Source organism: Dermacentor albipictus, chromosome 10, assembly GCF_038994185.2.
Source record: "Dermacentor albipictus isolate Rhodes 1998 colony chromosome 10, USDA_Dalb.pri_finalv2, whole genome shotgun sequence".
Lineage (NCBI taxonomy): Eukaryota > Metazoa > Arthropoda > Arachnida > Ixodida > Ixodidae > Dermacentor > Dermacentor albipictus.
In genome coordinates this window covers 9,359,405-9,373,067 of record NC_091830.1, presented here as the reverse complement: position 1 = coordinate 9,373,067, position 13,663 = coordinate 9,359,405, and the positions used below count along the sequence as shown (strand labels likewise).

Sequence of the window (13,663 nt, the reverse complement as noted above, 5' to 3'; positions counted from 1 at the left end):
GCGGGATATCGGAAAACACCACAGGCATCTTTCAATTAAATTATTACGGCGGAAAAAAAATTGCATATGGTTCAGCAGCGCCTCAAGAGTAGGAAAAAAAAGAAGGTTCTGTTCATGTTCTGTCTGATGCTAGCAGGCGTTCACCGAGCCACTCCGCATTCTCTCTTATAGACTATCAACAGCGAAACATCTACATGTACAAAGTGCAGAGTATAAACAGTGATTAATGCATACCAGCGTTCGCCTGGGCGTGAAAAATATCGCAGCTTTGCATGCGCAGAAAAAGGAAAGAAGGACGCGCTAATATATATTGCAGAACAGTTTCACAAGGAATTAACAAGCCGTACTTAACACTGCTTCAAGAAAATATTGTATTGATTATTAAAAAAAAGTTTCAGCATGCAGCGTATCACGTCGACGAATACGAAATTCGCTTTCATGCGACACCCAGCTTGGTCACACTCACTGCGCTGTCCTTCCACATCAGAGTTGCTGGATGTAGAGAAACGATTAGAATGTATATAGTAGATAGCGTGACATGCCAGCTACACACGCATTGGGTAACAAAACACTTAGAAGTCTTAGGTACTCGTTTAAGCGTAATGTCGTGGCGAAGAAGCGTAAAAACATGATTACGAGTGACAGACGTAACCGAGCTTTGACATTTGCAAGCAGGTTATTTACGCTAAGACTCATTTAAGTCCGAAACAGGAGGGAAACATCGACGTAGGAAAAGGCGGTATCTGTACAGCCGAGTTCACATTTAAGAATTAAGCCTATTCTAGAGTTCGTGCTTTCACAGCGATATATAGTACAGTATCATTGGAGCTGTCGAAAAAAGAAAAACCGGGAAAGTTACGAGGTTACGTGGATGGAGTTCAATAAGAGGCTATGGTAATCTTTTTTTTATATATAGACGGCGTTCAATTTGCTGTTTGGTCGGTTTTGACAGAGTCTACTGTGTTAGTGCTGGATGTGGTCTTACTCACGGGTCAGAGGAATCTGGGATATGGTCATTCAGATAGCGCATAAATAACAGGGAATCGAAGGACACGGAGCCGCAGCTATCTACATACGTTTATGTTCTCACTTTTCTGTCCTGTCAGCCGGCGATTGCATTCGCACCACCTTTTTTTTTTGTCTGACTTCACCTTCGCGTTAACTTGCAAAAGTTGTTCACACTAAGATCTCAAGCGACAAGGTACGCTACCGCTGTAAAACTCACCGACGTACTCTCTAGAAAGAATAGGTTTTCCGGCTACTCATACATACTGGAGTAACAGTTGGCTCCTTATTTAACTCCATTTTAGAGAATTCTCACACCCGGGACGAAGTGCATTTGCTCTGATTGTGTACACACAGAGTAAAAGCACTCTATCGGGGTTTACGAAAATTCGAAGAATGATGTAAAACATGGAGGACTACCACTTACTCCCGCCTAAGGGAGTAACATGAACTCCCTTTTGTTTGGAGTGTGGGCAGACTGCTGTCGGAGTAGCGGATTACTACTAGCCTTAACTACATTGGATTTGATTAGAAGTGAAGCTCCGTGCTTGGTCCATTCATCACCACACATCGTAGGCTACATTACGTGGTAGGCTATATTACAAAGAAGGAAGCTAGTAGCGTGTAGCAGCCATTCGTTTTATAGCGAGAAAAGTCTTGCCTATGATATGGCGTGAAGTACACTGTGCGTTCCAGCGTTTGTCTCAGGTAGACTTCCTGTCCCAGTCTACAGCTTGAGATATTTCAGCGGTTGCGTGCCAGCTAAAACCTTTCGCAAGATTTTCGGGAAACTCAAGTGAAACATGTATGCGTCAGGTTACAACAAAGGCATCGCAATGTAAAAAAAGAAAGAAAACATGAAATACAAAAGAAAAACAACTGACCACGAAAGCAGCATGGATAAGTGTACACAATTAAGCAGGGTTCTAAACAGTAATGGGTTTGGAATATACACGAAGAAAATGTTCTCTTGCTGAATCGAATGGTGGCTGGACCGGAAACGTGAGTGCAGTCTAGAAATACTGTGCAAAATGTTTGTTTAAGCAATCGCATGGAACGAAGCGACTAGTATCATGACGTCATGATACGTCATCATGCGTGGTACCAAATCCGCAACTCGTTCGTGGAAACAAGTATTATAGTTTATTACACAGGCCAACACATAGTCTACTATGGGGCGCTCTGACGCTTTTTCATTTAGGATTTTAATTTTTCCTTTAGGAATTGGCTCACTAAACAAAAAAGAAAGAATACAAGTGGAAAATGTCATGCAAGTGCTCCTTTCACTATTTAGAGTTCAAGCGAGGTACGGCCTCTGAGAACCATAGCAAGAGGTCATCTGGGGGGCAGACGCGGGAACGCTGGTGCATTGTACACGTAAAATAATAGCAAATATAAAAGACATGCAGCAGCCGTGCATACAGTTCGCGAGCGGCGAATGTCGGAGTGCCGATCGCGCAGTCAGCAACGTGGCATGGGAACCTCGGAATGTCGTGTAAAATTACGGCACGGCCCGCTGGAACTTTGAAGCACGACTAAAACGCACGACCGGCGAGACGAAAACGCATGCAAGCCGAGACAGAGGGTCCTCATGTTATATGTGTTGTATTTTTTTCTACATCGAAAGTGCAGCTGCAACTCTCGCCTTTCCACTATGTACCAGCTATCGTAGCGCTCCGGCTTCCTGTTTTGTCTGCCCTCATAATGTTTTGTGAAAATATTACTAGAGGGAAATTCGGCGCTGGCGTCAGTGAAATGATCGAGAGAACGTTGCTGGAACACTTTAACCAGCTCGAGAAATTCGAGAAGTACATAGCTTTGATCTGGTAATACCAGAAACCTGAACAGGAGTGCATAGAACTCCGTAGAAACAACTTTCAGTGTCCTTAGGTATTATTTGGCATTATTAATGCTGATAGTATGTATTTTTTAATGATTATGTATGTATGTATGTATGTATGTATGTATGTATGTATGTATGTATGTATGTATGTATGTATGTATGTATGTATGTATGTATGTATGTATGTATGTATGTATGTATGTATGTATGTATGTATGTATGTATGTATGTATGTATGTATGTATGTATGTATGTATGTATGTATGTATGTATGTATGTATGTATGTATGTATGTATGTATGTATGTATGTATGTATGTATGTATGTATGTATGTATGTATGTATGTATGTATGTATGTATGTACACAAAAAGAGCGCAATATTGAATGCTGTCTCTCCGCTGATGTCCATGAGTTTATAGAAATTAGTTGTTTTGAATATCAGAAGCAAATATTCTATGCTCAAAGTGACTTTTAGCTAGGCTCGCGTAGAGTATTATACGTAAGTCAATCAAAACACTGCAAATCTTACCATGATCTGATTTCACGGTCAATGTTAAATGTGGATTTGAAGGAAGCAATGATATGACTGAAGCACCATATGCAATTGAACCTAAGATAACTCAAATAAAACGAACAACAAGTAGGACTTCAGTCAAAGCAAGTAATTCCTTACTGTTACACTTTTTATTCTAATTCTGGTAGAACGGTTCTAGCGGTGTAGGCCGCGCTCTAGTGACAGCTGCACAAAACTCTAAATTAAAGTCTGCGCTCTTAACCTTTTAGGTCTTTGCTGCATTGTCTGCCGGCTCTAAGCTCTGCGTATCTGTTGACACGTGACCGACGTGCAGCACGCGCCGACAGATGCACACAACAACAACAAAAGTCGAAGTTAGCTTCGGCAATACCTGTTACTGGACACTTGCCAATGCATTTCGAGATTGCAAGTTCTGGTCGGTCCCTAGCTTTAGAATGTTTGACGGGGGACACCGTGTCACGTGGCACCGTGTCACGTTGCGCGCAACTTGCGCATGCGCAGCTGGACGTGCGGGTTGCAGGGTTTCGAAAGAAATGGCGTGCAGAGGATGCTCCCGCGAGGCGGCGGATTGTGGGTCGTTTTTCGTCCGCTTGGTGGATTCGAATAACATCCGTTGACGGGACATGGAAGTAGTGTTGGAAATTCGAAGCAACGTGAAAAGCCGGCTGCGTTTGCATGCGCTGTGTTGCGTTTATCGTTTCGATGTTTTCGAGTGTGAGAAAACGAGGCTACTATTTTGCAAGAAGAGCGACGTCACAGTATGCACTGCAGTTATGCTACAGCAACGTTTCTCAGACTTCGTTATTGAAGCCTCCGCACCATGGTACAACGCAGAGAATAGAGGGGAAAAAAAACGACGAAACGACGGCTTAGTTATTAATGCCAAAAGTAGGGAGAGCTTGCTATTGGAATTCCGAAGCACATTTAACGACGCTGAATATAATGTACAGTATATGGTCTACTATCCAAGGGAACACTTGTCATGTCGCCATCAATTACATCTCAGATCTGTGATGAATGCCTGCAGAATATTTCCTTAGAGCAAGAACGCCTCTCCAAATCTTCATGTCAGTCAGTTTTTCGCGATGTATGCAAGGAAATATTGTAGTTTTAATGCAATTAGTTATACTTTGATGTTCCTTTTAAAAGTGTACCACACTGCACATGACGGGAGCTGGTCATGCGGCCGTTGTTCCGTCCTTTTGAATGCTGTTATGTTCCACATAGGCTTTGTTGTTCAATTCTTCGTACACATATGCCTTGAATGTGCCATATTCCTTGGCACTTTTGATTCAAGTACTAACGCCGTGCACTGATGTGCTCGAATGTAATTTCATTTTTGATACGTTTCTTGTCATCCTTCGGTGTGTTGGAAGAAAAATCAAAACTGAGGACATGCTTCGAGAGGCGTCAAGTGTGTTCAGAATGTGTGTGCACCGACGTATCTGTCGATGACCGAAGAGTGTTCATTGCAATGGAAAAGAAAACGATTTTATTGTGCGTAATATTGTCGACACATGTTCACACTGACACCGTTTCAGTTTCCTCTGGTCAGCTTCCAGATGTCGACTGTACTTTATCATTTGCGAAAAAAAGTCTCAATAGTTGAAGAACGAAATGAAATTCTCGGTTAATAAATGATAAAGCGCCGTCGTTGCTTTGTCGATTCGCACTTGATAATTGTTCGATACTTAAAAATATATATTTTATTTTTTTCTCTTCCCTTGGTCGAACGGGGTTCCTCCTCTACATGATCGAGCTTAGATGTCACATTTGAGCTTTACCCGTGCATTTAGATTAGCTTCTGTTAATCCCCTGTCACTGTGGATCAACGTATCAAGCGTCGCCACTGTTTTGCATCTGTAGTGGCGGAGCTGATATAAATCTCAAGTAAACTGGCTTCGTCAAACATAACAACGAGAATGGCCCTCTTTACGGAGTGTAGGCTTTCTCTTAAGAGCTGAATGAATCAATTATCTCCTTAATTTCAGCTACAAAGCGAGCATTTTTATTCTAATGATCCTCTCTGATAAAGCAATACTGTAAGGGCCTCACTTATAGAGCAAGCTGGTCCCCCAGCTCCTAAACAGCTCTCATCTCTTCGGTCGATATACATTTACCGATGACATCTCCCCAACGCCCTCCTTTCTTTTTTCGGGATGGGAAAAGGGGAGCTTTGGGGGAAACATTGCTGTCATTAGAGCTGTACCGACACGCCCAAACCGTCTAATTAATTAGAGCTGTGCTAATTCATTGTCAGTGACCTTTACTTTTCAGAAGTGCGCATTAATTGTAACACGCGCTTGAGAAATCACAAAAGACTCGGCAAATCTTGTGTATATAGCCTTCTTGCAAATGAGGTCACGAAGATGTTCTTCATCTCATGTGTCTACGCGTTATCTCGCGGTTACTGTAATTTTTAATTATGCTCATCCACACTTAATCTTCAGCGTAGGAATAATATAATCACAATATTTCAGATCCTACGCTTCACAACTTTCCCTGGTGTTCGCGGTCGGGCGTTACCAAAACAACAAAGGGCACCGCGGAAATCAGCAGTCATATTCCTCACTGTTTGGAGCAAATGGTATCGAAAAATAAAACACAACATTTACTCCACTATCGAGAAACACATTTCCTGATTGATCATACATGTATATCGCATGTGCATCGAACATTTTGTTTTTGCCCGGACCACAAGGCCCAGCGCGAATTTGTCCGGTGATGCAACAAGCACATCGTGTAGTCACCATCTCACGCCAACGCAAACTCACCAGCGTATCAACATCCAAGGTGCTACCCTAAAATTTGCAACAGGCAACATATCTAAGACTAATTTCTTTACAAAGAGCTCTGCTTTTCAATGTGCACCTTTGTAGAGTGTGTGCACCGAAATCTTTCCGGTTATTTCTTTTCTTTTAACGGAGGCATTGAAAAATACTGTCGAGCACAGAGCATGAAAGCACTGTCAGCACAAAATAACTGCAGTCTTTGCCAAAAGTACACGGGCCACAGCACAGTCTAGCCAGACTCGTCGCCAGGCCGTGTGGATGAGCTCGCATCGCACTAGGGGAGCATCGAAGGCCAAGCGAGTGCTTAACGCAATCCTTTACCAATGCCCCCAACTTTAGTTGCACGAACAGGACACATATTATATGCAGGTCCAGTGTTATAACGTCAAACCAGCTTAGTTCAGCACAGTGCAGCATCTGAAGCGCTACGAAGCCTTCGGGTGCACATGTCAGCCACTTAGTAACGTTCTACGGATAGTTTGCGAGCGCACTGTTATGAAGGTAACCTCCAGAAAAGTTCAAATTTCAGTCTTAGAATTTAACAGTCGTGTCTTTAGCTTAAGTAATACTAACGGTCATGTAGGTTTTGATGTTTTGCTTATTTTATTATCACATCTAAATGTAGCATCGCTCGAAGTGAAATTTATAAGAACAATACATGTTGCCTATAAAATGTTCCCGTAAATTTTACTTCGGTCGCTGTTACCTTTAGACGAAAGGAATAACCGCGAAAACATAAAAAAAACAGCGCGGCTTTTGTCATTCCTCTAGGAAATTGTGTGGATGTTATCTTTAAACTTGACAGTGTGCCTCTAGTTTAGAGGTTAACGTGATAGTAGCGGCACTTCGAAACGAACTGCAGAGCAGTCGGCTTAAACGCAGCGAAGACCAGCACCAGTCCGCGTGGTCTATATTTCGCTTTTCCTGTTCGCACCCCAATTCATTTAAAAGCATCGCAGCAACTACTTTGGTGACGTGTGTCGTTACCTCAATACTTCCGACAAAGACTGCACATTCAACATTGTTTCATTCTTCGTACCGCTCACGAGGCAAGCCAGAGCCAACGCCCAAAACGACGATGCGAGTTTTTCTTCTTCCCTGTGATTGCAAATATAACACGTGTTTTGTTCCGTATGCTTTAGAAGTACTTCTAGGCTGATAGATTTCTTTATCTCTATCATAGTTCAAGGTCACTTGAACTTAACAAAGCGTTGTAAGAGACAACGGTAACAAAGTGAATCGATACAGAGAAGGAGCGGGCTCCAGCCTGAAGAACACGTAAGATATGGTGCGTCCCAAGATTTGTCACAAGAATGCAGCACACACTCGCATCTTCTCGAGCATACTACACCGCAAGTTCCACAGCACCACCGTTAGATAACACAAGAGCTTGCGCCTTTTCCTTCTTCCACAACGGCATGCTTTGCAGTAAGACAGTCGTTTCAAGCATGCAAAAACGTTGCCACGGTTATAAAATGTAAGTAGTTTCGTATTGAACCTTGTCTAGAATGTGAAGTGGCCAACAAACTTCAGCATTATAGTATACCAGTTCCCGACGGCAATAAAGCTTCCTAACACAGCGCCTCAGCATGGAGTTCAACTTTTCTTTAGGTTCCATCAAGCAGGGAGGCGGGGGGGGGGGGGGCGACGATAACCTGTGGCTTTGCCCACAGCATCTAGGTTCTGTAAACGAGGATTTTCGTGCACACGATCTGTGCGTGACCGGTTGGTGCCTTGCCTACCGACTTGGCCATCTAAATTTTTGGTGCTTACGCACCGAAGGGTCATGAAGAGATCGTACGACGGAAGTGGTCCTTGCGAATACCAGGCTCGTTGTCACAGGGCGGTTCCTATTCCTACGTTTACAGGAACGGCAACAACCTATTGGGACAGCGGATGATACAAATGTCAATGAATGGACCAGCGGAAGGAAGATATTGAAGACCACACACAATTTCGTACGCCCATAATCGACACCATCGCTTTGGTCCCCACACGTGACTACATCACTTGCTGCCTTCCTTGTTTTCTTTGTAATGTATTTTTTTTACCCCACTCCCCCTCTGTAATACCTTGTGGTCTTGAAGGTATAAGAAATGAAATGAAATGAAAATGTGTCGGAACTCTAGGTCGCAATCTCTGAACTAGAAACTTTAGCCTTTGAGCCTTTAGAAGTTAGTCTTATCTGGTGTAACCTAAGAGACAATGTTGCATGCTGTAGGTGCTGCTTTGAATGAACAACGCCGTCTTGCAACCTCTATTACTCTGTTCAGCCGAGCTGATGGGTTTCTGAATTGCGTTCAGAATCACTGTAGAGCTCAGAACTTGCGGTGCATCAAGCTCTAAAAAAGAAAAACAAGCTGCAGGTTCAGGCAAGAAATCTCGTCGGAGACCAGCTTGCAGACAAATATCCTTCCGATTTCCGACTACAGAGCTCAGATTTGTAGGCTGCAGTTGGCTTAAGTGCAATGGCTCAAGATGACCCCACAGCGGATCGCTTTTCTAAGCTAGGGCGCAATGCATTGGGTGGTGATTCGCCATCACAAAACGAGCTTTCCCTGTACCGAAAGCAGGACAGGTGGTCTGGATTCCACAGCTGTCGGTGCACCATGACAGACGGGAGCGGCTTTTCCGGGCTGCATGGACAAGAGAAAATCAAGACTTCCAAGTCGTTGACGAGTTAACGTCCTTTGAGATTTTTCTTGTAGATAGACTTCAAAAGTAATTGCTTTTTGAAAGTTTATGAATAACAGCAAACAAAAAAATTATATAAGAACACAAGTACTCAGGCTGTCTGTGCACGCCTTATAGTATTATAGAGTATATATAGAGTATGTACAGGAGTTTTTGCGCTTGTAGCCCATCGCCTCATTTTGTTGTGAAACGCTGGAATGGCCTGCCTTAATCTGTCTTGGTTCACCAGACAACGTGGTGAGATCAGGCGAGATCGTAGCACCGACCATGGTCATCATTGACACCACGGTGCGCGCTTCGAATCACACGCGGTGATGCAACGCTCAAATTCGACGCACCTGATATTAAAGGTGTTCAGAGTCCATCATGGTGCCTTGGATGCCAAGCAGAACACAAGAGGATGAAGACAGACAAAGGCGTTGCTGTCGCATCCTCTTCCTTCTGCGTTCTACTCGGTGCCTACGACACCACGATGAATCTGCACCGACCAGCTCGAATTTGTTTTTTTTTTCAGAGTGCTAGTTAAGAGCTCGCTTGGCCAAAAATGCGGGACATCAGGCGCACGGGCCACCCGATTCCCTTTCTCGGTGATCGCTCACATAGCACTTGCATGAATGAAAGGCCTTCGAAATTAAACAAAAATCGAATCTCTCTAAACAACGCAGCTAAAATGAGAATTTTATTGATGTATGTTAAAGGCCCATTTCGGAACATCTCCGTCAAAGTTCAGTTATTTATGAATAAATATCTAGCTTCCAGCACTTTGCTAATATGAACGATTCACCTATCGAGGCTATCAAATTGTTGCGACATAGCTAGGAACTTACAGAAAAGTTTCCCGATTTGGTCGTTTCAATCTCAATCAAACTCTTATTGACAAAAGAGTTTTTTGGGGAGATTCACATTTTGTTAAATGCGATGCCCCTTCGCTAACGCAAGTTCCAGCACCCGCCCTCCGAGGGAGGGCGCAAGGTGTCTCGCGCGCCTCGTTTCCCGCATTTCTAGGGATGGCCGAAAAATGGCCGCCGCGCGCCCGCTGACTACAGCCAACAAAATTTGAGCTCTGCAGTCTCCCGATAGCCTTCGAGGTTCCCGGCAGGTTCCTCAGTACGTTCTTTTTTTTTTCCCTCGGTTCCTTGCGCGTCGTGCATCTTCATCGTCGTCTCGTTTTTTGCTTCATTTCCGTTAGGCGTCGTCCGGAGTGCTGGCGTGCGCGGCGGGAGCCCCCTCAGGGTCTGGACCTCGCTTTGAGGGCCGCGGCTCCCCGACGCGTCGACTCGTGGGCCTTCTTGACGATGGCGAGCTTGGAGTTGTGGTCGTGCGCCGGCAGGTCGACGTAGGGCGGGTCCCGGGTGCCGTGTATCATGAGCGTCCACTCCTTGAGGAAGCCCCGGGCCTCGCCTCCGGCGTCATCCGAACCGGAGTCCTTGGCGCCTCCGGTGCCGCGGTCCATGTGCGCCTCGAGCGTCCAGCGACCGCGCGGGTTCTCGCCCCAGGTGTGCGTGGTCATGAAGGGCCACTTGGTGAAGCCGTCGTGGCTGTCGTCGTCGTTCGGTCGACGGCTCAGGATCATAGACCTGCGAGGCAGAAAAGGCGAGCGTGCGTTGTAATTCTGACCAGCATTGGATACAGTATACGCTGACAGCTACGACGACAGGTTCGGGTAATGGCAGGCACCTGGAAGACGTCTCTGCGACTAAACGCCGCCTCGCATCGACAAGGAAAACGCTAGGAAAAAAACAGACAAATTATAGCTTTATCTAAACGCTGCGCGTGGGCAAACTTTTTTTCGAAGAACAGAACCGTACCTTACATTAAATGTATAAGAAAGTGTGACCATGATTTCTTGTGCGGAGGCAACCTTCCTCTCGAGTTTCCAGTCATTCTGCTTAGCCCCTATCCTCTTTGGAAAGCAGCGTGCATCGTTCTTCACTTCGATGCTACGTGTCTTCGCTAAGCCGTCTTTTCTGCTGGCTTCGTCAGAAATGGAACGAGTCTTACGATAGCCGCTTTACGCTTAGCTAAGCGGGGTCAGCTGAGCTAGTTGGTTGTGATACGCTTAGCCGCCTATTTAGCCGTATACGGTGAGTATTCGAATACAGCGTCAGCCCAGAAGAATGTTGCATCAAAGAGCTGAGCCGCGTTATCGAGGCCCTGCAAACTACTCTCACCGACTTTTTCCCTTTCCCCAGTGTAGGGTAGCCAACCGGGCTCAGTCCTGGTTACCCTCCCTGCCTTTCATTTGTCATTTGCTCTCTCTCTCTCTCTCTCTCTCTCTCTCACGGACGCAGCTGTTTCTTCCTTTCTCTCTACCACCTTACTCACTGGCGATTCAGGCATGAATTTCTCTTGACACCAAGAAAGTGTTTACACTTACGCCTACTAAAGCGGCTGTACGAATACCCTCATTAAGAAATGTTCAATGAGCCCCAGATTGCGCGAGTCCGAACCCCTTCTGCCACCCTCGACCGTAGCTTCCTCTCCACGATTCTCCTTGTTCACTGAGATAGGCGACCAGTAACCTGTTTCACAAAGCTTCACAGGAACCTCCCAAACGGCGCTCCTCCCTCCTTTCGTATCTGTTTCCAGCTCAGCTTCGGGACCGCATTCATGTTGACTAGAGGGTGAGCGTGCAACGGCTGCTGAAGACAGGCGGGAATGGGGGTTGGGGGTTGGGAGCAGCGCGCTGTCCGGTTCTTACCGCGTTCCAGACGGGGAGACCATGAAGAGCTTGACGTCTCCGCGGCGCGTGGCATTGAGGGTGATCACGGCCTGCACGTGCTCGACGTAGTTCACCTCGGTGTCCGTACCGGCGCACGAATCCGTGTCCAGGTAGATCTTTAGGCTCTCGTTAGCCTTGAACTCACTGTGCATTAGAGAAAAAACGGGAAGCGTGTGTGAAGTTGCTCGGAGCGCGAGCTCCGCACCTAGACAATTCAGCCTTCAGAGAATTTAGGAAATTCAGGAACACATTTAACAACAACAACAACAACAACAACAACAACAACAACAACAACAACAACAACAACAACAACAACAACAACAACAACAACAACAACAACAACAACAACAACAACAACAACAACAACAACAACAACAACAACAACAACAGTAATAATAATAATAAGCGTCATCATCATCATCATCACACCACCACCACCATTATCATCCTATCATCATGTCCAGTGCAGGACGAAAACACCTTGTTTCAGCAATCTCCAATTACCCCTTTCATGCCTACGGGGCAACTTGGAGATCGCTCGGATGTCCAATTTCCCCAAGCGCAAGACAGGGGTAATTCTCGCCGACTAGAACTTCAATATATCTATATATTCATGTACAATGAGCGAAAATACGGGGATCCGAGAGGCTCGATTTTTCGTTAGTCACAACCTTAAGAAGAGACAAACACTTTACAGAGGAGAATGAACGACATTAACGATGTATGGATGAACAATGACGCATCTACAAAGTCGCGCTTACTCGCTCAGTCTTAAACTGACTTCACTTTATCATATTCTAAAGGTCGCGCTTCTTCACTACCTTATACGGACGACGACAAAAATACATTCCGATGCAATAGATAGCTTAGAGGTGCGACGTTGTGAGCAAGAAGCTGCCGAACGCGTGATCTTGTTGTCAAGAAGTTACCATTCAGTGTGTCTTGGGGCACACGCACATAAAAGGAGGTGAGACGAACACCGCGGGTAAGTGTTCAGCTCCCCAAGTCTGTACTCACTGATCATGGCCACTATACCTATCAAAGTGAGGCTGCAACCAAGCTGCCCACCTGACTACCACCTGTGAATCAATCGGCATCATATGTCCCTGTTGGACTTCAGCGAAGACCCAATTATACACTTACACCTTTGCACTTTCTTTAACAACATCGTGCAAGCGTCGACCACACGGTGCGTATACGCACCATGTGGTCGACGCTCGCCGACGTGTGGTATACGCACCATGTGGTGTGGTCGGCTCCTCACCGTTAGCCTGCCGCTATAGCGGCAGAGCAACGGCGAGGAGCCGTGATATCGGCTACAGGATGCACGGGAGCCCAAGCTTATTTACACTTCGAATGTGTTCCGCTGGGCAGTTCACTTCAGGGGTGCCCCTCGCCGATACATGAACGTTGACGCGTGCGGTCAACGCTCGCGCGGTATCATAAAAAATTGCAAGGGTGTACATTTAATTTGCACATACTACACGTTCAATGCTGCATGAAAAACTGAGTGGGGAACGATCCCCCAACCTTCGCATGCGAGGGTTTAATCCAAACAGGCCCAGCGGTTGTCCCATAAAAGCATTTCCGCGTTTTGCATGTATTTGAATTGGGAAATAGTGAGCTTGTCGTTAGCTAAAGCTTCATCCTAAGTCCCCCACCTTTATGCCATAAAATATGATGTAATTATTACTTGGAAAGCCTCACATAAGTGAACATCTATATCACGGGACGAACGGAGTGGCGTTTCCGGGGATCAGCGGCCACAGCGCACTTGGGGCTCGCAACCAAAATTCAGTGCATCGCCCACTCGGAGCACGAAGGTGCACAAATAATACGTGACGCGACGTAACTTTAAGTGCACAACTTGCAGCCGTAATGTATGAAAGCGTTGCAGGAAAAAGCGTTGCAGGCGAAAACCAACTGAATAGCGAAACGTGCGATCTCATGCTTATACGGCTGCTTTACTGGCGTAGCTTGCACAGTGTTGCCTGCTATGTATGAAACAGAATATAGTGCTGAGTCACCTCACTCCGCCTGCTTAGCCCGACCGTCATGCGCTTGAATGAG

The 13,663-nt window shown here is 45.6% G+C and overlaps 1 protein-coding gene across 2 annotated transcripts in view; it reads right to left on the bottom strand.

Moving 5' to 3' along the window:
• Positions 1–4,854: 4,854 nt before the first annotated feature.
• Positions 4,855–13,663, bottom strand: part of amon (prohormone processing protease amontillado) — a 204,659-nt gene continuing 195,850 nt past the window's right edge. For both annotated transcript variants that reach the window (XM_065454679.2, XM_065454680.2), the window contains exons 12-13: positions 11,573–11,737; positions 4,855–10,448 (exon numbers count right to left, since the gene is read on the bottom strand). In XM_065454679.2, the coding sequence (XP_065310751.1) occupies positions 10,100–10,448; positions 11,573–11,737 (514 nt within the window). In that variant the 3' untranslated portion in view covers positions 4,855–10,099. The remainder of the gene's footprint in view (positions 10,449–11,572; positions 11,738–13,663) is intronic.